General features: G+C 47.5%; 1 protein-coding gene across 2 annotated transcripts in view; it reads right to left on the bottom strand.

Annotated features, from left to right (window-relative positions):
* The window catches only part of LOC144784260 (mitochondrial Rho GTPase 2-like), a 1,917,079-nt gene that overhangs the window by 177,463 nt on the left and 1,714,140 nt on the right, over nt 1-25,476 (bottom strand). For both annotated transcript variants that reach the window (XM_078662926.1, XM_078662928.1), the window contains 3 exons: nt 10,870-10,954; nt 10,280-10,425; nt 10,089-10,189 (listed from right to left, as the gene is read on the bottom strand). In XM_078662926.1, coding sequence (XP_078519052.1) covers nt 10,089-10,189; nt 10,280-10,425; nt 10,870-10,954 — 332 coding nt within the window. The remainder of the gene's footprint in view (nt 1-10,088; nt 10,190-10,279; nt 10,426-10,869; nt 10,955-25,476) is intronic.

Genomic DNA, 25,476 nt, shown 5'->3' with positions numbered 1-25,476 from the left:
TAGAGAATAGCCGCTATGGCGGATAAATGTATTCGAATGGAAGCATATGCCAGATTGCATTTGTAAAGATGTAACAGATAACAAATGATGTTGTGCGTGGACGCGTCAAGCGGGTCAATGTTGTGGTCCACGCAATAAATGACAAACCGCTTCCATTTTGCTGCATAGCATGCTCTCGTGGTGGGCTTTCTTGCCTCCCGTATGATATCCATGCAGTCAGGAGGCAAGTTGAGGTAGCCAAACGTTAAGACCTCAGGAGCCAGATCGCCAGGTTGAGCTGTTGCGGATCTGAGTGCTGAATGTCGCAATGGCTCTGCGTCAAAAGTCTGGGTGTGAGGTGCAGCCTTTGATGCAGTACCACGGAGAGTTCTAGAAACGTGGTGTACCATGGTTGGCGTGCCCACGTTGGAGCAACCAGGATGAGTGTCATCGAGTGTTGCTTTAGCTTTCGTGCCACCAGCGGTATCAGAGGTGCTGGGGGAAAAGCGTACGCAAATCTGCCTGACCAGTTCATCCATATCGCATTGCCCTGCGACTGTGGGTGCGGGAACCTGGTGGCATTTGGCGTTTTCCCTTGTGGCGAACAGGTCTATCTCCGGATGACCCCACTGCTGGAAGTACGGGTGGAGTACTGATGGGTGTATCTCCCACTCGTGCATTTGGTGGCTGTACCTGCTGAGCAGATCCGCCATCTGATTGTCTTTGCCTGGGAGGTGTTCCGCCATGAGGAAGATGTTCCTCTGAATGGCCCACTTCCACATGCTCTGAGCCAGATGAGACAACTGTGGAGAGTGTGTACCTCCTTGTTTCTGAATGTAGTACATGGCTGTCATGTTGTCCGTCCGGATCAACACGACTTTGTTGCACAGATGTACCTTGAATGCCTTCATCGCCATGAAGATTGCCATCAGCTCTAGGTGGTTGATGTGCATCTTCTTTTGCTGCGTTGTCCATAGTCCCTGCACTGTGTAGTGGAGTACATGAGCTCCCCAACCCTGGAGAGAAGCGTCCGTCGTTAGGATGATCTGTGGAACAGGCTCCTGGAACGGTCGGCCCTTGCAAAGGTTGTGTGGATTCCACCAATGCAGAGAGTTGTATGCCCGACCGGTCACCAACACTAGGTCTTTTAACTGTCCGTGAGCCTGATTCCACTGACGTGCTAAGCACTCTTGAAGCGGACGCATATGTAGTCTCGCGTGCGGGACTATGAAGATGCAGGAGGCCATCATGCCTATCAACTGCATGAACACTCGTGCAGGAAGCGAGTGTTGCGGTCTGAAATTCTGTATTAGCAATTGAATGCTGTTGATCCTCACAGAATTTGGCTGCGCTGTGGCCGCCAGAGTATCTATCGTCGCGCCCAGATACTGCCGCACATGGGCTGGCTGAAGGTGTGACTTTGGATAATTCAGTGAGAATCCCAGATCGTGAAGAAGCTGAATGGTGTGGGACATGTTGGCAGCGCACTGCTGGGCCGACTTTGCTTGGACAAGCCAGTCGTCTAGATAAGGGTAGACTTGAACGTTTTGTCCCCTGAGGTGCGCAGCCACTGTTGCCAGGCACTTTGTGAACACCCTGGGCGCTGTGGTCACTCCGAAAGGCAGGACTTTGAATTGGTAATGCTGATTCTGAATGGTGAATCTGAGGTATTTTCTGTGTGACGGATGTAGTGGAATGTGAAAATATGCATCTTTTAGATCTAATGTTGCGAGGAAATCCCCTTGATTGAGCAAGCGAAGAACCTGCTGCAGCGTGAGCATATGAAAGTGTTCTGAGAGAATGTACTGGTTTAGGGGCCTGAGGTCCAGTATGGGTCGTAGGGACCCGTCTTTCTTTGGGATCAAGAAGTACAGGGAGTACACTCCCGAGCCTCTTTGTTCCACTGGTACGAGCTCGATAGCCCCTTTTTGCAGCATGACGAGCACCTCTTGCTGCAATAAGTGCAAATGCTCTTTTGACATAGGACGGTGTTTTGGGGGAATGTTGGGTGGAGTGGATGTTAACTCCAGACAATAACCGTACTGGATAAGCTTTCTGACCCACCTGTCTGTGGTGATGGATTTCCAGACTGGCAGGAACTGTTGGAGTCTCCCCCCGACAGGTGTTGTATGGTCGGGGGCAGTGACAAGGCGTCACTGTTTGTTGGCGGCGGAGGATCGGGAGTTGTTGTTTCCACGACCTCTGCCCTTGGCGCTGTTTCCGCGATAGCCACCTCTACTCTGTTTGTTGTATGAGGTTTGTGCACCACTTTTAGTGTACTGCGTTTGCTGGGACATCTGGCCTCTGGGAACACCTCTATTGCTTGAGCGACGAAAAGTACTACCCCTGAACTGCTGGGACTGGAGAGCCCCCATAGACTTTGCAGTCTCGGTGTCTTTTTTTATTTTTTCCAGGGTGGTGTCCACCTCAGGTCCAAAAAAGTGATCAGGGTTTACAGGCTGATTTAGGATGGTGGTTTGTATCTCCGGCTTGAACCCGGAGATTCTGAGCCAGGCCTGACGCCGCAACATCACACTCGTGTTAATGGCCAAGGCCGCGGTGTCCGCTGCGTCCAGTGCACACTTAATAGAAGCATTTGAGATGAGTTTCCCTTCTTGAATGAGCATCTCTGCTGCCTCCTTATACTCATCTGGCAAGTGTTGTAACAGGGATTCAAGTGTATCATAATGTGCCCTGTCACATCTGGCCAAGAGCGCTTGAGCTGCCACCCTCTTCCCTGATGCTTCCAGCACCTTAGATTCCTTGTCAGGGGGAGGAGCATCACCAGTAGTTTGTGAATTTGCCCTCTTCCGGGCATTAGAAACAACTAGAGAGTCCAACTGCAACTGGCCCTTGATGTAGGTAGGGTCGCCAGGTGCCGGCTTGTACTTTTTTTCAATTCTGAGGTTTATAACCCTGGCACGTGTGGGTTCTTTAAAAATGTCTGCAGCATGTTTCAAGACACCCTTCAGCATTGGCAGAGTCTTGACAGTCTTTTCAGAGGTGGAAAAGGTATCAAACAGAAAGTCCACTTCAATAGGGTCAGCATGGAGCTGGACGTCATGATTCTTAGCTGCCCTCTCAATAAGCGCATTAAATGCCGCAGAATCCTCAGTAGGGGAGGTCTTGACAGTATACACTTGAGTGTCCGGGGCAGTTTGCGGATCCCCTGGGTCCGCAGCATCTGTCCATGAGTCATGGTGATCTTCAGGATCAGTGTCGGCAGGATAGTTGTATTCATCATAGTCACCTTCCCCAGCCTCCACATCCGAGTAAGTGGGCGAGATTTGAGCAGTGTCCTGAGCATGTGGATTAATTAGTTCAACAAGAACTGGGGAATCTGTGGAAGCCTTTTTCTTCTTTAAAGGAATTGTGTAGGACTCCATAGGCTGTGCCGGTGTGATCTTTCGCTTGTAGATGGAAAGTTTACCGGTGTCGGCGTCGATAAATTGCTCCGACTGTTCCTCCAGTAGGGGTTGCAGATGCTTTGTGCCTACAACTGCAGGGGTAGGCTTCGGTCCCGTGGACACCTTCATTGACGCCTCGACGACCGTCCTGGGCGCGAACGCCTTCGGCGCCACTTTCAGCGGCAGCGTGAACTGAATCGGCGCCGTCGACTTCTGCGGTTGGGCGGCAGGCTTCGGGGTGGAAGTATCCTTCGGATCGACCGCGGAAGCCTTGTCCTTGATGCGCTGCAACGAGTCCGACACCTGCTTCGTGAAGGATGCGGACGGTTTCGTCGACCCAACAGGTGCTCTCGAGTCACCACCATGCGCAGACTCGAGGGCAACAGTACTTTTGTCCTTGTCCGGCCGACGTGCAGGATCAACAGCTCTTGGAGCTCCGAGTCCTTTGTCTGTGTCGACGGCCTTCGGCGCCGACGGCTTCGGGTCGGCGGCATTGACAAGCGATTTCGGTGCCCCAGTCTTCGGCTCGACGCCCTTGAGCGACTTCACCGGTTCGACAACCTTCTTTGGCTTCGTCTGCGCCGACAGGTCCGAAGACGTGGAGCCGACCAAGGCGACAGGCGCTTTCTGCTTCGACGGCGCCTCTATCACTTTCGGTTTTGTCGAGACCGAAGCTTTCACTTTCGGTTTCGATTTGGCTAATGGCGGCTCCGTAGACGTGTCCGTAGCCGGGCCCGGAGGCGAGACCGTGGATCTAGGTGCAAGATCTTGGGTAAGGCCATGTGGCGATCCCTCGACCTGAGCCTTAGCTATTGTCCGAACGGGGCATAGCTCTTCGCTTGAGCTATCGTCCGTGGCCCCATAGGCCTCACTGTAGTATCCTACCTCGTCGATGACGTCTTCTGTATAGAGCATTTCGACGTCTGCATCGTAGTTGGAGTCGATCTCTGCCGCTGGAGTTGAAATCGGCTCTCGATCTTCCTGCTCGTCTGCTTCTTCCCCCTCGAAAATGTTCACCGGGTCAGGGGCCGTCTGCTGGGCCTCCTGGCGCACCACGCGCCGAAGTCGAATCGTCTTCTTGGAGCGAAAACGAGAACAAGCCATACAGTTGGCTTCATCGTGATCCAGCGACAGGCACTTGTTGCACACCGGGTGGACATCGATGTGGGGATACTTCGAGTTGCACACGGGGCATCTTTTGAACGGGCTCTGTTCTATGATGTGTCGTTGAATAAGGCTGGTTGCGTTGACTGGGCCTCGAGCACCGAAGAGGCACGCGACTCCTCTGGATGTCCGACTCGGGAACTGAGCCGGAACAGAGCTGGGCACCGAACGCAAGACAATACCGACGCTATAAGAAAGGCCTTTGGGCCGAAAAGAAAGTTTCTATCGATTCCGAACTTGAGTGATCAAATATGCATCCGAACCCAATGGCGGAAAAAAACAATCTGGGGATGGAGTCGATGCCCATGCGCACTGTAGTCCAGGGGAGGAGCCACCTATCTCGTGATACTTCGAAGACTCTTCCAGGACAACAATGTGCAATCATCCGGACCCAACACTAGGCGGCGATCTATGCTATAGATATGAATTCAGCAGCCCACATGCCTCGAACTTCCGGATTCAGATGGACTAACATCCCATTTCTATAAAACATATGGGGCAGATTTAATCTCGCAACTGGTGAACTTATACAACTCGTTCTCAGAGCTGGGGACAGGGACTACATCTATGGGGAGGCCGTTATCTCAGATCTAAACAAGCCAGAGAAAGATCCTAACTTGTGTAGCTCTTACCGCCCAACAGTGCTCCTCAACCTAGATGCCAAGATATACACGGAAATCTTAGCCAGCACATTGGAAAAACTAATGCCTGAACTGATGCACCTAGATCAATCGGGGTTTATCTAGGGCCGACAAACTCAAGGCAGTCTCCGAAGGGTCTTCCACCTGGTCAAGAAGGTACATTAAAAATGAATTCTGGCGGTTCTGTTGGTGCTGGATGCCGAAAAGGCCTTCGACCGCGTGGACTGGCCCATCCTATTCCGCACCCTGAAGAAATATAGATTTAGTGATCAATTCATAGCTATGATCAGACCTAACTTCACCTGTCCGAGTGCTCGGGTATTATTCAATTGGGTGAGTTCCGAAACCTTTTCATTAGAAAGAGGAACCCGTCAGGATGTCCCCTGTCGCCATTCCTATTTGCCCTTAGCATTGAACCATTAACGGCGAGAATACACTTGCCACCCAATGTTCAAGTCATCAGATTTGGGACAGATGAGCACAAAATATCGCTGTCTGAGGATGATATGCTGCTCTCAGTGACAGACCCCGAGTCCTCTCTGAAGGTGGTGATGGAGGAGTTGGTGTACTCTGAACGGGTAGTGGGCTAAGGTTAACCTAACAAAATCGTACCTGCTGAATCTCACATTGCCGAAGAGAAAAATGGAATTTCTGGTCACCTCTAGTCCCTTTCAGTGGGCAAAAAAAGAAATGACATACTTAGGAATAAAAATTACCTCTAAACTCAAGGAACTCTACAAAGCGAACAGTCCTCCATTTCTTCACCAGCTAGCACTCTATTACAACGCCTCAGAAACATAGGAATCCAAGGAAAAGCACTGGAATGGATCACCTCGTTCCTTGCCGGAAGAACCCAGAGAGTCCGCCTCCCACCATTCAAGTCAGAGGCCTCTGAAGTCATCTGCGGCGTGCCACAAGGATCTTCACTCAGCCCCACCATCTTCAACGTATACATGAGCCCCCTCGCGCCCATCGCACGCCAACACAACCTCAACATCATCTCCTACGCTGACGACACTCAACTGATCCTCTCACTCACCAAAGACCCTAACACCGCCAAAACAAACTTACATAAAGGAATGAGAGAAGTAGCCGAGTGGATGAAGCACAGCCGTCTGAAACTCAGTTCCGACAAGACGGAGGTCCTTATCCTAGGTACCTCCCCCTCCGCCTGGGACGACTCATGGTGGCCAGAGTCCCTTGGAAAAGCACCCATCCCGACGGACCAAGCACGGAACCTGGGCGTCATCCTGGACTCCTCACTCTCGATAACCAGACAGGTCAACGCCGTTTCATCATCTTGCTTCAACATCCTTCGCATGCTCAAAAAAACATTTCGCTGGATCCCCACCGAAACTAGAAAAATGGTCACCCACGCACTGGTTACAAGCCGCTTGGACTACGGAAACACCCTATACGCCGGTACCACCGCAAAACTTCAGAAAAAACTCCAACGCATCCAGAACGCATCAGCCAGACTCATACTAGACATTCCGCGTAAAGACCACATTTCTGTTCACCTGAAAAACCTCCACTGGCTCCCCGTCAATAAGAGGATAACATTCCGCCTCCTAACCCACGCACACAAAGCACTTTACGAACTTGGACCCGAATGCCTCAACACACGACTTTCCTTCTATACCCCCTCCCGCCAGCTACGCTCCTCCCACCAAGCCCTTGCTGCTGTACCTCGCATCAACAAAACCACCATGGGAGGAAGATCCTTCTCCTACCTGGCAGCCAAAACCTGGAACTCACTTCCCATTCACCTTCGCCTCACTCAGAACCACCTAGCATTCAGAAAGCAACTTAAAACCTGGATATTCAACAAGTAATTCCCCACCCTTCTCCAAGCGCCTTGAGACCCTCTGGGTATGTAGCGCGCTATATAAATTAATTGAATTGAATTGAATTGAACCAGCTAAAGATGGAGTTCCGCAGGTGGACTCCCTTGTACCTATTCTGGATAGGTCATATCGAGGCGATTAAGATAATGGCATTGCCTAGGCTCCTATATCTTTTCCATGGCCTTCTAATAGAGATGGCAAGGGAATTCTTCCCCACGCTAAAATCCATGATCACCCACTTCATATGGCAAGGATGTAGGGCAAGGCTTTCCTACTGACAGCTCTGCCTCATTAAAAATAAGGGGGGGTGCAGACCTTACCAGAGAGTTCCCTATACTACTAAGCAGCTCAATTAAGGGTGATCATGGAATAGTCGGCCTGAGAGTTGAACAAGCACTGGCTACACATGGATAGGGCAGTGGCAGTATCAGTGTATTCCTAAGAAACTGACCTTGGAAATTGACAGGGAGTGCAGATCGTTGGAAGAGACAGAAATTTATTTTTACCTATTTAAGCAATTACATTTACATTGTTCCTCAGTGTTGGGCCATGTGCAGTATTACAAATTCTGGATGTTTTACTATTGGTTCACAAAGCCATTAAGTGTTCTGTTGGGGTCAGTGCCTGAACGGACGATTTATTTATGACATTTTTTACGAGTAATGCACATTTCTGCAAGGCGTTATATGGCCATTGTTTATGGCAAATTATAAATAATTTCAGAAAATAAAATGTGTATAGTATAACTATACATTAAATGTATTTGTAGTAAAGTATTTCGTTATTGATTGGAAAGTGAATGCATTCATTTAAATGTGAAAGGTTCTGGCGAGGTACTTGTAGAAAAGATGTTCGCAGACTTTAGTACGCACAAGTAATAGCACTTGTGGGGTGTGGTGGGTTGATTAACAGCAGAGAAATCACCCCAGGGTCAGTAAATGGTCACTGATTTGCAATTGAATTTCTCTCGTATCTCTGTGACTCGTAAAAAAATATAGGGAAGCTCCCTGACAAGCCTTCCTAATTGTGTGACACAAAGAAAGGTCGCAAGAACCCTTTTACAAGGCAGCATTGGCACATTACAGTGACACACACAGAAGGACGCTGCAGAGGCTGACAGAGAGGGCTAGTTGTAAAGTAGTCACTCACATAGCTCAATGCAAGCACTGAAGAGGAGGCGGGAGAATACATGGAAAGAGCAAATAGGATTAGGTGAGAGAGAAATAATCAACTTGACTGAGCAATGTTGTGATTAACAAAGTCTTACAGCAATGGCTGAGAAGGGCTGATTGAAGAAAACCTATGGTTGAAAAGGGTGGGCCCAAAGCCCACCCTATTTATATTGTCAATCTGTGCTGTCAAAACCTAGACTTAGAAACCAGCAGTGGCCAGATAGAGCCCGCATTCTTATCTTTACAGACAGGAATAAATAATAGCTGCACTGCAAACCATGGTCAAGATCCCCTCAAAATGCTCAATTGACATATTTTAGCTATTGCTATGCTTACTTTGTAGCCAATGTAAATGTATGTCTACTACTTTTCCATCATGTTGCACCACAAACACCAATAACAAACAAGCTGTGCTTATACAATAACAAATTCAACATAAACCACTGAATATATTTTGCCACCTTCTACAGTAATGTCATTAAGTCCCGTTAGCTAGTGCCTTTCCAATCCTTGCTTCTGACGCCAGTAAAGGGTGGACCGCTGCTGAGATACGTGGCCCAGTGACTTCATTTACAGAAGTAATTTAAATATTTTAGAGTGAAATGTGATTATCTGTTAAATACAATGGTTTTTATTGGAATGAAATGTATTTTTTTCATCTCAATTATCTAAAACCAAACAAAGAAAAATCGGACTTTGTGTTGACACAATCCTGTGCCACTCTCTGAGGATGCCCTGGCAGAAGCAATCTTCTCTCTTTTACTCATCCACCAATAACTTCTCCGGACTGCACATACCAGGAATACACTGGAAGAGTTGGAAAACCTGGATGAAAGACAGCTGCCTGAAGCTTAACTCAGAGAAGACCAAGGTACTCATCCTCGGACCCTGCTCCTCCGCCTGGGACAACACCTGGTGGCCCTTCGCCCTCGGAATCTACCCACTCCTACAGACCACGCACGAAACCTAGGCATCATCCTCGACTCCCCCCTCTCCATGAACAGCCAGATCAACGCCGTTGCCTCCACCAGCTTCAACTGCCTGCGCATCCTCCGTAAGACTTTCAAGTAGATCCCCCGGAGTGCAGAAGGACCGTCACCCAAGCGCTCATAACCAGCAGACTCGACTACGGCAACGCACTCTACACCGGGATCAACAGAACCCTTCTACAAAAACTCCAAACCATCCTGAATGCACCAGCCAGACTCATCCTAGGGACACCGCGTCACCAACACATGACGCACCACCTATGAGACCTCCACTGGCTCCCCCCCCCCTCCCCCCCCCCCCCAGCACCTTGAGACCCTCACGGGTGAATAGCGCGCTTTACAAGCCCCTTGATTGATGGATTGATTGATTGTGGTTGAGTGAAGCTGGAATGGAGAAACCTTTAATACATCTAATATTTTCCTTTTTATGAAGTGAATCGCCACAGTTATTTCTCATAATGGTATCTGAGGCACCAGGTGATAAATTTGGGTGCACAGGCCAACACAATAGTGTCAGTTTGAAATTGGAATTAGAACCTGGGTATCTAGCTCTACTGTTTGCAACCTTGTCATAATTTAGCACACAATGTGGGAAGGCTAGCCCTCTTGATGGGGGTCATCAAAGAAGGGTTGGGCTAACCAGATGGGAAACACCGGGTAGGCAGAGGACCACAGGTTGCTTTGAGGAGCAGATAGACGGAAGAAAGGAGGTATTTGGGACAGCACACAATTTTCTTAAATATCCTAAACATTCCTTTCCTTAACATGTAAGGACACACTTGCTACCCTAACTTGCACCGGGATGGTATGAACACATGTTCCAGGACTGCTTTGAGCTTCCAGTCTATCACTGTCCAAATTCCACCACCCACCCGCTCACGCAACCTACCTGTAATGGCTTGAGTTTGAGAGTCCTGCTCTGTGAGAATGGGGTACCCCAGGTAGCCTAGGTGTTCCAGACAGCGATGGACATCTACATATGCAACCAGTCTAGAAAGCAAAGGAGAAGGGTATTATAGCACGAAGACCGCACACCTCCAACCAGGCTGTGGGTGGAAGACAGCATGCAAGAGCACTTACGTCCACTTGCACAGATAAGCATGCAAAGAAAGGAGGCCACTCTCCGAGATGCACACCGTGTTGGGCAGCTCCGGACCCCAGGGAGTGTACGGGAAAACACTGAAGAGGCTCTGGAGTTCTGAGGGAGACAGGGCACCATCCTGGTCCTAGAAAGAGAAAGAGAAAGGCTCTGAAGAAAAACATGAGGTGGGATGAAATAGAAGTAGTGATAGAGTGGTTTATAGCGACATTGTTAAGAACCAGACAGGTTATTAACCCTCTCAGGGAGATTGCTTCAGCTTTCTCTCGAGCACTAACATCCATTAAGAGGCAGCAACAGGTCAAGCACTTTCCTAACTTTAAGGAAGGATCAGCACCCTCTTGAAGGCTAGTTTGAAGCTAGCTAGTACAGGAGACACAAGAGCTGGTAGAGACTGGGAAGGAAGATTACAGGGACAAAGAATGGTGAGCAGCGTGTGGACAGATAATAAAAAAGGAAAGCGCAAGAATGGACAAGGCAACAAAAGGGAATAGGACACAAGCAAGAAAGGATTAAGCAATTTCTAGGTCTAGCGATAGGAACTCATGCTCCATTGCCCACCTTTACTTACTTGGTCGTACTTCTCGAAGACCCTCTGCAAGAACTGATAACCAAAATGATTAAACTCGGTAGAGCAGTCATGGGGCACTCGGATCCTGTAGGAGGAGGAAGATTATGGCAGGCTAATTCAGAAATTAGTAATATAGGAAGTACATTCAGAAAAAGGTAGCAAATGATATTTGGAACCTCCTTCAAGCCGAAGTGATTGAGCAAATTCAGTAACAGAATAACAAAAGTCTGGGACAAACACTGGTGCAGAGGTGTAATCCTAGTGCAGAAGCAGAAACAAAATCTATATATTTATTAGTTTTACTTATTTATTACTTTTCTTGTAATTCAGCATATCCAATGCACTACCCTATTTTTCATCCTATACCACTCTCAATATATCCTCTAGCACAACTCTGACTCATCTCAAACCTCTTTCTACTACTCTTTCCAAAACACTACCCTATTTCTCACCCTATACCTCTATCAATATATTCATTACCTCCATTGTCTCATTCATCCCAAACCCACACCACTACTAGGATTCCCAAAATAACCCTTTAGAGACTCTTCCCTACTCCATCCCTCCTTGCATCATCTCATACCTCTTTTTACTATTACGATCCCCCAAAACAAGCCTTTGTAAACCTTCTGTCTGACTCTTCCACCTCCAAATCCCTTTTACTCATCTACTCTACCTCACTTTTACTCATCCCAAGCCCCCTCCTACTGCTATGAGCTACAAAACAAAAGAAAATTCCAAACCCTTCCCTTCTATCCCTCCACAATCCTTTTCAATACAAATAACAGACTAACATGTCCACCATTCAAATTAATTTAATATTTCACTATACTAATTCATCACTAATCCTTTATGAGTTTCAGAGTAGCGTGCTACTCGTCGATAAAGCATATCAACACCTCATCAGGGGTAGCAAGCGCTATACAAATGCAAACCTTTTTACCTCTTCTACTTCTTCCCTATCCTTCTCAAACCAAATAACTCACATATCCACCACTCAAATTACTTTCAAATTTTCACTATAATAATTCACCACTAATCGTTTATGGGTTCCGAAGTAGCGTGCTACTCGCCGAAGAAGTGCTTCAACACCCCATCAAGGGTAGCAAGCACTATATAAATGCAAACCTTTTTTTCCCTCTTTTATCCCTCCACGATCCTTCTCAATCCAAATAACTGACTAAGATATCCACCGCTTAAATTACGTTCATATTTTCAGTATATTAATTCACCACTAATCCTTTATGGGTTCCGGAGTAGCGTGTTACTCACTGAAAAAGCGCTTGAACGCCTCATGAGGGGTTGTAAGCGCTATATAAATGCAATTACAATACAATACAAAAATGGTGACTAACCAGAGATTGGAAAATGATACTTACTCTGTAACCATTTGTTTATAGCATGTAGTGTAGATTCACATGCTTAGCACACTCCTGCCATCTAGTGTCTGCTTTAGATGTTTCCAAGTTGTTTCCCTTCTAAAATGTTTGAGTCACAGGATATGTTGTGACTCCTCCTTTGTCCCAGAATGCATCAGTACAAAGTATCCACCTCATATTGTTTTCGCGCATATAGGACAAGTAGTATTAGTGGAACTAAGTGATTTAGAAAGTGTGTGTTAATTGTATGAGATGAATAAGATATGGCAAAAGTAGGAGAAAAACTTGTGATAATTGCCAACTTCCAGGGAGCACGGAGGGTGCATGTGAATCTAGAGGACTACACACTACAAACAGATGGTTGCAGGGTAAGTGACATTTCCCATTTGTGGCTGTAGATACGCATGCTCTGGAAAAAATTTAAAAGCAGTTCCCTCCAAAAAGTGGGAGCTAGTTAACAGAAGATGCTGATGTTTGGAAAAGTGCCTTTAAAACTGCCTGGCCAACTATGGCTTGCGGTTGTGTAAGCCCATCTCCACAATAGTGTTTAGTGAAGGTGTGTGGAATTGACCAAGTAGCAGCCTTACATATATACATAATAGGAATATTACCCAAAAAGGGCACTGTGGCTCCCCTTTTCATGTGCAGTGTGCTCAAGGTGGCACTGATCGTGTGTGGTCAGCTTTGGCATAACAGATTGGCATACACTTAACTATCCATCTTGCAATTACAGCTGTAGAAATAGTACACCTTTGTGTGTGTGCTAAAAGCAACAAAATCTGATTAGTCTTTCTGAATGGCTTAGTTCTTTCAATATAGTATATAAGTGGGTTTTTTAACATCAAGAGTGTGGAGCACTCTTTCAGCTAGAGCCTAGCTTTGCGAAAAAGACAGGTAGAACAACTGTTTGGTTGATGTGGAAGGGTCAAACAACCCTGAGTAAGAATTTGGGGTTAGTACGAAGTACCACCCTATGTTTATGAACTTGAATGTATCCACTTTCAAGACAAGTATTGTAATGCACATCATTCAAGGGACTCGAAAGTAGGGTCCATCAGTAATGTGAGTACAACATTTAAATTCCATGTTGAACTAGAAGGTACTTTTGGATGGATGATACACTTAAGCCCTTCCATAAATGATTTAATAACAGGTACTCAAAAGCATTGACATTCTTTTAGAAAATTGAGAAGGCTTAGCCAAGTGCAGAGCCTGCTTGGACTGGTTTATGGTGTACACTTTCTCTACTACTCATATCTGAGGTGTTACGTTAGATACTGCTTAAAGGGCTTGGGATGGCAGACAGGGGAGGTTTTGGGTGGCAGCTGCAGACCATGCTACATGAGGATAGGAAGAGAAAGGTGTAGATACAAAAGCCCACTTAAGGAGCTAGCCCACCCAAGAGGTGACAAAGTAGGGAATCAGCAAATGCAGGGTGCAGGACTCATGCTCTCAAATTATAGGCAAAGGGCAGAATGTGGCATTATATGGTTCAGGGGCATAACTCTCTCAAGATAATCAGGTGCTGAATAGGATAAAACACGTCTGATTAGGGTTTCACCCAAAAACAGAGTTCACAAGGTGTGGACCTCACCAGCCAAGATGGTGGTTTCCTGTTACCAATGCTCCGGCCTGCCATCAGAAATCCTGTCAATATAGCCTCTCAAGAGGAACCTTCCCTGGCCTAGATAAAGACTGGACATTTCACCTGAGGTGTTTACAAGCCTGGGACCATTCGCTTGTGCTTCCTTTGGGGGGATGAGATGGGGTGTATAGTTGGGTCTTACAGGTGTTTTCTAAAAGCCAACCAGGGCCCCCTGTCTGCACTGTGCAGTTCTGCCAGACAGGTCTGACCTAAGAGCAGAGAAGTGTTACATAGAGCTACCCCTCAGGCAAGGCACAATGACTGGTGGGACAAGGTAACGGCCCAGATTGAGAAGTGAAGAGGTCCTCTTAATCTCTGGCCATTAGGGAGTCATCTATAATGTGCCTGTCCCTGTGCTGCAGCATGATATGAAGCAAGACGGTTAGTCACGCAACAGACGTTGGGGTTGATGTAAACTTGGGAGTTCAGCGTAGACTGATTTATTCATGATCTTGGAGATGAGAGGGTGAATGATAGGCTGGTAATTGTTAGTTGTGGAATTCATCTACAATGAGAGGGTCTGGCCTTACTTGAAAGCTTCTGGAAAGATGTTGCGAGGGAGAGAGGCAATAACAATGGTTAGTAGTTGTAGTTGAGCTTCCCTGGAGAGAGCTTTGATGAAGGGCAAAGGTAAGATATTTTCACAGGAAGTGGGTTTGTGATTCAAGTATGTTGGTGAGGGCTGCCAGAACGCCCTTTGAAAGACGAGCATTGCAGGAAGCTACGAGAAGGGATAGGTCTAAGAGGAAAAGCATATCTGGCGTTATCAGTATGCTATCAGATCTTCTGTCTTCTTTATACTGAAGAGGCTAAAGACATTGCTTTTGTAAGTAGATTGTGGGGTAGGAGGGTGAGGCATGGGGTTGATGTAATGCGTAATTGTCTTGAAGAATGTTTTGCTTCTATTGGCAGCGTCACTAATGGTTTTGGTATAGTACTTGGCTTTGGCCGATGTGATGACCCGTCTTGTCTCTGTGTTGCACAGAGGGACTTCAATGGTTTGAGGTCATCAGGTGTTTAGTTTTTCCATTTTCATGAATGTCAGTGGATGGTGCATTTGTTGTCAGCTAGGTTTTTCCAATACTGAGTGCTGAATGTTTTGGCATGCACTCGCATGCTTTCATTAAAGCATGGGTAAATTCTGTTTTTGTCTGTTGCATGGTTTGGCCTTCTTCAATCTTTCATGATGGCATGGAATGCCGTACCGATCCAGCATTTTGTGCTTGCCAATCAAAGTGGCATTCAGGTCGCCAACACTGGTAGGCTCTCATTTGAGTGTGGGAGAGATGCGCACCACCATTTTGTCTTACTGCGAGGGGGTTTAACACTGGGCTATTGAGGAGCATATGTAGTGGATAACACATGGCCGTGTGGACAGTGTTCCACTCAGGCAACAGCGTTTGCCGACTTGTTTTGCTGCCCTACACCATTAAGTCTAATGTCACTAGTTATCTGCCAGTTCTATATAACGCTGTATGCATATCTGCTCTAACAGAGCAGAACTGCACATGCACTTGCTCTATCAGATCAGTTTACAAAAGTTCAGATTATCCTAAGTTCATAAAATATTCATAGGTCTGAGATATTGTACTACCAACGTCTGGTGTTTCGTATCAAGAGTGGTATTCAGGTCGTAAATACTGTCCGGTTCTCATTTTAAAGGCTGAGAGATGTCACCACCATTTTGTCTAACCAATATTGGTGGAGTGGTTCGCAGTAAATCGCTACTGGTAAGTGTTTACAGTTCGGTATGCAGAGTACTGTCTTTGATGTTTGCTCCACGTATTATGCTGTGTAGGAATCTCACGTCTTCTAATCACCCAATGGGATTAGTGGTGGACAGTTAACTGGGAAATATTGGATTTTTGAAATCTTGTTAGGGTCAAGCATGGCTGGCAGGGAGATTTCTAGTTGAAAATCTTCCTTTTTTTTTTTTAATTAAGAGGGTTGTGGCAGAACCAACCAAGATGGTAGACATATTTGTTTGAGCTCTCTGCTGCCAACCCAGATCGAGCTACATCCTGATGCTGACAAGCCCAGTTGCCCCCAGCCAACACAGGTGAGAGGCCTTCTGGGTCTGGGTGCCGTTTGCTGCTGAAGAGGACTGCCAAGCTTGCCACCGGGGGTGCAGCCTGCTACCGCCTTTTCACCGATCCGGGCCATAGCGACCGAAGTTGCCGGCAGTCTCTGCTGGGATCCTTTCTCCCCCTACATGCGACTAAAGCCACCAGAGGTAAGCAGTCTCAGCGGGCAATCCTGCTCCAGGTGTGGACGGACCCGGTTGAGGGGCTCCGGCGCCCAGAGTTTGGGGCACAGCTGTGTTCCGTTGATAGTGCTCTTTCTGGCCAAAAAGGTGCTGAGCAGCCCTCCCCTCGCTGGGCCCGTGAGGACCTGAACAGAGGGGTGGTGAGGTATGCAATGATGAGTAGCCTGGAGGGGTTTGTGCGGCTCTGTGGTTTTGCATGGGCCCCTAGAACCCACCACCTGAAGATGCTTTGCTCAGCAGCCTTGGAGAAGAGATCACAGGGAGGGCCCCCCAGCCTCATGGAGCACCGGGTGCGCATGCTGCCCAGAGGCGAGCGGGCCTGCGCTGTACGACCTCGGCGCAGTTGGACTCCACACTGCTGAGCTAATTAAGACAAGGGGACTAGGCCTCTGTGGCAGTGGAGGGGGTGCTCATGGACAAGCACCACCTGCTTGGACCATCACCTCACCACAGCTACCTTGGAGGTGCTGGCAGTTCGTGCTGCCCTCGGGCAAGTGGGCCAGGTGCCTGGTTTTCCCTTACACTGCCTTTGGCGCTCATCGCAACGCTGCTCCCTATCGCCATTGCAAAAGAGCAAACTATAACTTTGGATCCCGACCCGTGCGAAGGGATGAATGGGAAGTCTGCCACCAACATGGGCTGAGACAGGCCCTAGCCCTCCCAGACTCAGGCCAAGAAAAATAAATACATTGCGTCAGCAACATGGTCCCAAAGTGCTCATGATCCAGCGTGCCACTCTACAAATAACTAAAGTGGCCCACCAACACAAACGCCATCTTGAATTCTAGCAGGTTCCCGTACGGCGCTGGAGTAAAAAATTGGTGAAGTAGGTGTTGAAGTCACCTTCCTGCGAGAAGATCTGCGAGGAGGGGCAGACAGAGTGACTGAGACCAAGGGTCGTATATTAGAACTGATGGACACAGTGAAGAAACTTCGAAACAACGGTCTCGCGACTCTCTCACCTACCAAACTTTTGAAGGCCCGGGAAGAGGACGCCAAGGGCAGAGCATGCAGATGTAATCTTTGCTTTATCGGGTTTGCGGAGGGAGTGGAGGGAAAATCTCCTGGATTTCAAGATACCTGGATTGCTAATTGTATGCCTGTATCAACACTCTCCAATTGCTTTGTAGTGGACAAGGCTCACTGCTCCTTGGCGTAAGAAGCTCCTCTGGGGGCACCTCCTCACCCAAGGATTGCCAAATTTTTGAACTGCATAGACACAAGAGGCAGAAAGGCGCACAGGTTGGGGAGACCTTTGATTCCAATCAGGCCGAATAATGGTCTTCCCAGATTACACCTACATGGTTCAATAGTGACTGAACTCCAACAAGAAGGTCAAACAACATTTCAGAGCCCACAGACTCCAATGCATGCTTCTCTTCTTGACAAAGCTTCAAGTGAACCACAGCTCTAAATCTTTCTTCTTTAAGACCCCCAAGGCAGCCTGGACATTGGCAACAGAGCAGCATCTCCTGTCATGTAACCCGTTACCACTTAGGATGGTGGGGGAGGTGCAAATGCTCCTCAGGAAAACAAAGGTAAAAGCATGCACCCGAGGGTACGCCCGAAGTTAAGATTGAGGTGCTGCGGCTCCCAATCTAGATAACCTTGTGACTGAGAGGGGAAGACTCAGTTTGGGCCTTGATGCTTCCCCTGGACTCCACGTGTGCCGAGTCGCCCCCATCGTCATCGGATCTGTGCCACACTGTAAAATGACCAAATCGGCAACTCTATCTTATCTCTTTCCCAGCACCACTATATCCTTTATGCGTTATCAGTCCAAAATGGCCAGGGTTGGACCCAGATTACTGAAGCCCCACCTATTCTATGGTTGAGGGAGGGTGATAGATGCTTCTGGAGTAGAAGTGTGGGGAGGCGGGTTGTTTGTACGGCACGGGACATTGTTTTGTTTGAATTGGTATTTTTGTTTACTTACCATTGGTTCTTGTATAATCCACACATTGCACAACTCCATCACATCTACTGTGCGCGCACCTTCTCTCAACCTTCAAGATGAGCACTTTGAGAGGTCACTGCACTTACAGGGAATGTAAACAGCCACAATAACAAGATTAAAAGAGGGGCAGTATTTCAGTACCTAAAGTACCACTCCCCACTTGTAGTGTTACTACAAGAAACACACCTGCTAGGCAACAATTATCCTTTCCTACAGCGCAGTGGTTATACCAGAGCATTTCATGACAGCTACCCACTAACGTCCTGTGGGAAGGACATCCTCCAAAACAAACACCTCCCGCTGCAAGTTTCCACAACTCACGGTGATGCACTGGGCCACTTTGTAGTTATCAGTGGAGCCATGGAAGGTACACACTGGACAATAGCATTAGTTAATGCCCCCCCCCACCTACGTTGGTGAAAACTAAATTTCAAGCTCTCAAAGTGGTGCTGTTGCAGTCCCCTATGGGCCTGAAGTTAATTGTCGGAGACTTCAAATCTGTATTGAACATCCTGCTTAACACCAGCAATCACTCAGCACAGAGAACAATAGCCCTAGCAGCTTGGGCCACGTCCTTGGCTAACACTTGACACGTGTTACATCCTCGCACACAGGAAAACATCTTTTATTCACATTCACACAGCTCCTCCTCATGAATAGATTATCTGCTCATTCCCTCAACAGATACCACCGCCCTAGTGGAATCCCGTATCCTGCCAGGCGCATTGACTGACCATGCCCTTGTACTCCTCACTCTCAAAACACAGACAATCGGGAAAGTAGCATGTAAGTGCCTGGTGCTCTTAAACCCAACATTCAATTACTTCCGCTGCAAACAAATCGCTGACTACTTCAGTGTCAACAAAGACACAGGAGACTCTCCCATCATCATTCGCGAAGATCTAAAGGCGACCCTTAGGGGGCAGATAATATCCTATCAATCTGTAGCCAAAAGACGCAATAACAGGGACAGCAAGGACCTGGAACGCAAAATACACTGTGCAGAAGGGACACTCACAGAATCTCTGAATGAGCACACAAGGCATCTCTTAGAAATGAAGAGACAGGCCCTAAGACAGAAATTGCTTGACACAGCAGCCCTAGCACACCTTTCCTCCCAGTATAATCTTTACGAACTAAGGGATAAGGATGATGAACTCTTACACTGGCTAGGGAACAGGAAGCACGGGTGCCCCATGCCTGATAGAGAGACAGACTTAACATCACATCCTCCCATCACACAGTGCAGGAATGTGCAGCCTAATAATTACCCTGAATGAGAAATGCCTAATACCAGTGGCCAAGCGGGGTAACCCGATCCTCGAAGACATGATCATCTCCCAAACCTATGACACAGACAGAAGGTAGTTGATGAATCACTGACTGCCAAAGAAATTCAGGTGGCCATTGAGACGCTTCCGGCTGGGAAAACTCCCGGCCCTAATGGGTTTCCACTGGCACTGTACAAAAAGCATGCATCACAGTTGATATCACCGCTGTTGGACATGGACAATGATTCTCTGCGATCGGGGGAGCTCACATATGACTTAAGAGGGGCCAGGATCTCCGTAATCTGGAAACCGCAGAAGCCTCCCGACCAGTATGACCCATCTCCATTATTAACATGGATACCAAGATACCCGCTAAGCTCTTAGCCAATCGCCTGGTAAAGACGATCCAAACAGTAGTGCACCCAGACCAGAATGACTTTAGGACAGGGCGCAGCACTTTTCATTGCCTTCGATGCCTAAATAATGCAATTGCTCTGTCTACACACTTCACTGAACACAGGGCCCTCATATTCATTGGTTTAGAAAAAGTCTTCGACTCTGTTCACTGGCAATACACATTTCGCCTACTGGAGCATATGAATTTTGGTCCACTCATTCGCAACTATGTCCAAGTATTATGTGCAAAACCAGGGACAAAGGTCCGAGTGAACGGAGAACTCTCCCCGACCTTTAACACTGAATGAGGAACAAGAGAGGGTTGCCTCCTGTCGCCGCTCCTATTTGCCCTCTTTATGGAGTCCTTGGCTGAGTGGATTCGACATGACGCTCAGTTCAGCGGGTTCTGATGGCCCGACGGATGCAAGGACATAGTGTCGCTGAATGCTGATGACGCCTACTTTTAATTAACGACTCTGAAACCTCTCCCCCCATCTCTTATCAATGTTCGAAATTTACACAGATACATACGGTCTCACCGTGAACTTGCCCAAATCCACTTACATTCTTTTAATACACCCACAAGTAGCTATTAGTGCTGCCTACCACATACGATGGGCAGCTCAGCACTTCAAATACCTAGGGATACGCATTGCCATCACCCAACAACAGGCATGGACCTTAACATCTCCCGTTTATCAAACAGAGTATGGATGGACATGGACCTCTGGGAGAAGCGGTCTTACCGCAAATGCGTTCTGAACCCATACCATGCCGGTTTGGGAATCACAGATATGAAAACAAGTTACTTTCCTGTAACTCTCCAGTATTGGAAGCTTTCATAGATTCACATGCCTGAATCATTCCCCGTCGTCGAGACGGGAGTCTTCGGTATATAAAAAAGCAATGCCTAGCAGTATAGCAAACTGAAAAGAGGCCTAGAACCATTTGCCTTTTGCAACCCATAGCCTTTGTTATGTAAAAAAGGCCCAAACTTTTCCCTGCACCAATCAGAGCTTCTCACCCTCTAGAACACTCCTGAGAGAACCTTCTACCCCTCAGATTTTCGGCCACTTGTGCATATAAAACACTTTTGTGCTAAATCCAAGGTGAGCCTCTCAGGGGAGGAGGGTGGGTGCATGTGAATCTATGAAAGCTTCCAATACTGGAGAACTACAGTTACAGGTAAGTAACTTGTTTTCTTACTCCAGTATTGGAACTTTCATAGATTCACATGCCTGAATCAGAATAGCGAGCAGTGATATTACAAAGCACCTTAATCTCATGCATTTCATCCTCATCATGTAATACAGCATGAAAATCAAGTATAGGAAAATACAATAAATGTGACTTTGTAAAAGACGAGAAAAAAGGATGGAGGGATGGAAAGAAGGCTCACCGTTACTGGATGATGTTTCGCAGTACCGCCTCTCCCACCGCCGCATCCGATTCTGCGGCTGCTTCCAAGCAATAGTGCCTGGTGAAGGTGTGCGTAGATGCCCAGGTCGCTGCCCTGCAAGTTAACCTGTATTGGAACTCCTCCAAACAATGCAGTGGAAGTGGCCACTGCTCTCGTGGAATGGGCACAAACTTGTGCACTTAGAGGCTTTCCTGCAGCTTGATGACAGTAGACAATCGCACTGGAAATCCAGCTGGCAATCCCCCTCTTTGATAAAGGGAAACCTTTCCTGGGTGCGCTGAAAGCGACGAAGAGCTGTGAAGATTTGCAAAAGCTCTTTGTTTCCTTTAAATAGAACTTGAGACATCTTTAAACGTCCAGTGAGTGTAACACTCTTTCCGCCGCTGTGGTTGGTTGAGGAAAGAAACATTTTAACACCAATGGCTCATTCAGATGAAAGTCAGTTGGTACCTTAGGAATACATTTTGGATTAGTTCTCAGCATCTTCTGTTTTCCTGAAACTGTAGGAAAGGTTCTTGAACTGTGAGAGCTTGCAGTTCTCCTACTCTTCTCGCTGAAGTTAGTGCGATGAGCAGAGCCACCTTCCAAGACAGGAACTTAAGGTCCGCCCTGTGTATAGGCTCAAAAGGTCGTTTCATCAATTGTGACAGCACTATGTTGAGATTCCAGAGCGGTGGTGGAGGCTTTATTGGAGGAAAAACTCTGAATAATCCCTTCATAAATTCTTTGATGATCATAAGGACGGGCCTGAAGAAGACCACCTGTAGCGGGATAATGCAGCCAAATGCACCTTAATCGAAGAATGAGCCAATCCTGACTTGGCTAAAAGTAAGATGTATGGGATTATTTGATGAGGTGCCGCAGTTAGAGGGTGAATGTTATGTCTCTGACACCATAGGCAAAACGTCTTCCACTTCATCCTGTAGGTTTTGTTGGTACTATCCGCTCTAGCCTTGGACAGGATTCTTCTACATTCGTCCGAGATTTTCAGATGTTGAAATTCACAGTGTTCAGGAGAAAGGCCGCTAATCGTAAGGATTTCGGGTCCGGATGGAGCACTTGTCCCTGGGACATTGTCAGAAGTGATGGAATTGGTCGGAGACGAACTGGACGGTCCTCCGACATCAGCAGTAGTTCCGTGAACCAGTGTTGTCTGGGCCACCACAGGGCTATCAGGATTAGCCTGCACGGTTCTTTCTTGATCTTCATAAGCACGCGGGGCAGGAGAGGAATTGGAGGAAAAACGTAAGCAAAGAAGCCGGACCATGCCATCGAAAACGCATTCCTCCAAGATTCCATCTGGGGAAGCCAGCTTGCGAAGAACCGGCATTTCCTGTTCTTTCTTGTGGCGAAAAGGTCTACTGTTGTCGTCCCCCTCCTTTGAAAAATGTTGTCCAGGATCCCCTGGTCCAGTTTCCATTCGTGGCAGGACGATTTGAGCCAGCTGAGAGTATCCGCCTTGACGTTCTGATCTCCCGGGAGATGCTCTGCTGTCAAGGATATCCCCTGCCGTAGTGCCCACTCCCATATTGTCTGGGCCTCTTGCGATAGAGAGAGTGATCTTGTCCCTCCCTGTTTGTTTAAGTAGTGCATCGCCGTAGTGTTGTCCGTTCTTATCAACACCGGCGAACCTCTTATTCTTGGCAGGAAAGCTTGCAATGGGAGGTGGATCGCCCTGAGTTCTAGCAGATTTATGTGTAATTGCTGCTCGTGCATCTTCCAACAACCGCTGGTTTGAAGGTCCTGAAGGAAAGCTCCCCATCCTTCCAGGGACGCATCGGTAGTTACCACCAATGGAGCTGGTCTTGAAAGAAATGACAGACCCTGAGAGACATTTTCTTTTTGTGTCCACCATGTTGCTGCTTGAACCGTGACTGGTGTCACTTGGACTATGTCTTCGAAGGATCCCTCCGCTTGACGCCACTGAAGATCGATCTGTTCTTGCAACGGGCGCATCCTTAATCTGCAGTGAGGCACGAGGGGAATGCAAGATGACATCATGCCTAGCAATGACTTGTACTTGCGCATTGAAAGATACTTTCTTTTTAGAAAGTCTTGAAAGAGAGACACGATCCTCAGTTGTCTTTCTTCGGAGGGAAACGCCTTGTTGCTGTCCGTATCTAGTATTGCTCCCAGAAATGTGATCAGTTTTGTCGGATGAAGTTTTGATTTTCCTTCGTGTAGAGTCAAACCCAGTTTGGCAAACAAATCTATGCAGGCCTTGGTTGACGCCCTGGCTTGTGCTTCCGATGGTGCTTTGACTAACCAGTCGTCGAGGTAAGGAAATATTTGATGTTTTTGCTTTCTTAGCACAGCCGCCACTGGAGCCAGGCATTTTGTAAACACTCGTGGAGCTGACTTTGGGCCAATGGCAGTACCTTGAATTGATAATGTCTTCCGGCTACCAAGAACCGAAGGTACTGTCTGTGCGCCGGTTAGATAGGTACATGAAAATACGCATCCTGTAGGTCCAAAGTGGTCATATGATCTCCTGGGTTCAATAGCAAAAGGATGTCCTGAAGAGACACCATCCTGAAAGATTGCTTTTAGAGATAGGTGTTTAGGGATCTGAGATCCAGAATAGGACGCCATTGGGGTTTGTTTTTCCTGATCAGAAAAAAAATCGGGAGTAAAACCCCTTGTTCCTTTGGGAATTCGGTACCGGTTCTATTGCTCCCTTTCGGAGCATTGTCCGAATCTCCTTCTGGAGTTGAGGCAGATAATTGACTTTTTGATGCATCGGTGGTGTACAAGGAGGCGTCTGTAGAAATTCTAGGGTGCGGCTGAATCGAATGATGTTGAGGACCCATTGGTCCGTTGTTATTTTTCGCCAATTCTGAAAATAACGAGCAATCTTTCCACCCAGGGGAGCACTTGATCCTAGAAGTGTTGATGCAGCCGGAAGATGAAGGTTGTCATTGTAGTCGGGTGTTGTCCTTCCCCTAACAACCTCCTTTGCCTCTCGGAGTTGATTTTGTATAACACCCCGATTGTCGCAGAGTGTACTGCTGGCGGTATGGCTGAGATGAGGCAGAGTAAGAGGAACATCTCCCTTGCTGATATCCTCCTCTATAAGATGACTGCCCTCTACCTCTAGAGCTTCGAAAAGGAACCTTTCTGTACTGCAGAGTTCCCAATGCTTTAGCAGTATCCGTATCTTTCTTGATACTTTGTAATATGTCAAAAATATGTTTCCCGAATAAATCTTCTCCATTGAAGGGGAGGTCTAAGATCTTATTCTGAACTTCAGGCCTAAAAGCCGTCGCTCTTAGCCATCCTTGTCTGCGCAGAACTGCCGCTCCTCCTAGAGACCTAAACGCCGTGGTCGCTATATCCATAGCGCAGTCTATGACTTCCGCCGAAGTCCTTTCAATTTTTCTGGCTTCTTGTTTCTCTGGTTCTGGAACCTGGTTAATATCCGGCGACAGGTTGCACCACATTTGCCTGTCGTATCTTCCTAGAATAGCAAGGGCATTAGCAGCTTTTACCAGCAGAGCAGACATTAAGGAAAATCTCTTTCCCGTGTTGTCCAGCCTCCTACCCTCTCTGTCTGGTGGTGTTGTAATTGGAGCGGACAGATTTCTTGACTTCTGTTGCGCTGCCTGCGTAATCACTGAATTCGGTTTGGGATGACCCAAAAGACAGGCTGGAGCATCTGTCGGCGCTTTATATTTCTTGTCCAGTCTGGCGAGAACTGGAGTCACCGTAGCTGGCGTCTCCATAACCTTCAGGCCTTCTTCCCAGATATGACTTACAATAGGTAAGGACCTAACAGATCTTCGATAGGGTTCCTTAAAGTCATATAGAAAACATTCCGCCTTATCCTCCGACATGGTAAGGGCAAATATTTTAGTGGCTCTTTCCATCAGGTTATGAAAAGCACCAATGTCCTCTGGTGGAGAATCTACTGGTTTTGGCATAGGAGTTGAAGGTGAAGGAATGAGATGGTCATCCAATTCTCTACTAGGTTCTGCAATCTCTCCGTCTTCATGGTCATCATCCGAGGTATCTGGGTCTTGTTGAGATCTTGGTTGTGGAGACCTAGGAATGGGTTCCGGCAAGATCTCCCTTCTTCGCACCGGTGTACCAGGTACCGATCGAGGCCGAGGTGTAACCTCCGGGATTTCCTGAGAGGTGCGAGGCTTCGGATACCTTCTTCTATAATCCTCCAACATGCTCTGGAGGTCATTCAGTAAAGAAGAAGGCACACTTGTCATCTCTTCATGATGCTCTTGGCGATATTGTTGTCGTTTTTGGGGGTGATCCCGAAACT

Source organism: Lissotriton helveticus, chromosome 10, assembly GCF_964261635.1.
Source record: "Lissotriton helveticus chromosome 10, aLisHel1.1, whole genome shotgun sequence".
Lineage (NCBI taxonomy): Eukaryota > Metazoa > Chordata > Amphibia > Caudata > Salamandridae > Lissotriton > Lissotriton helveticus.
This window is presented reverse-complemented; position numbering and strand designations above follow the sequence as displayed.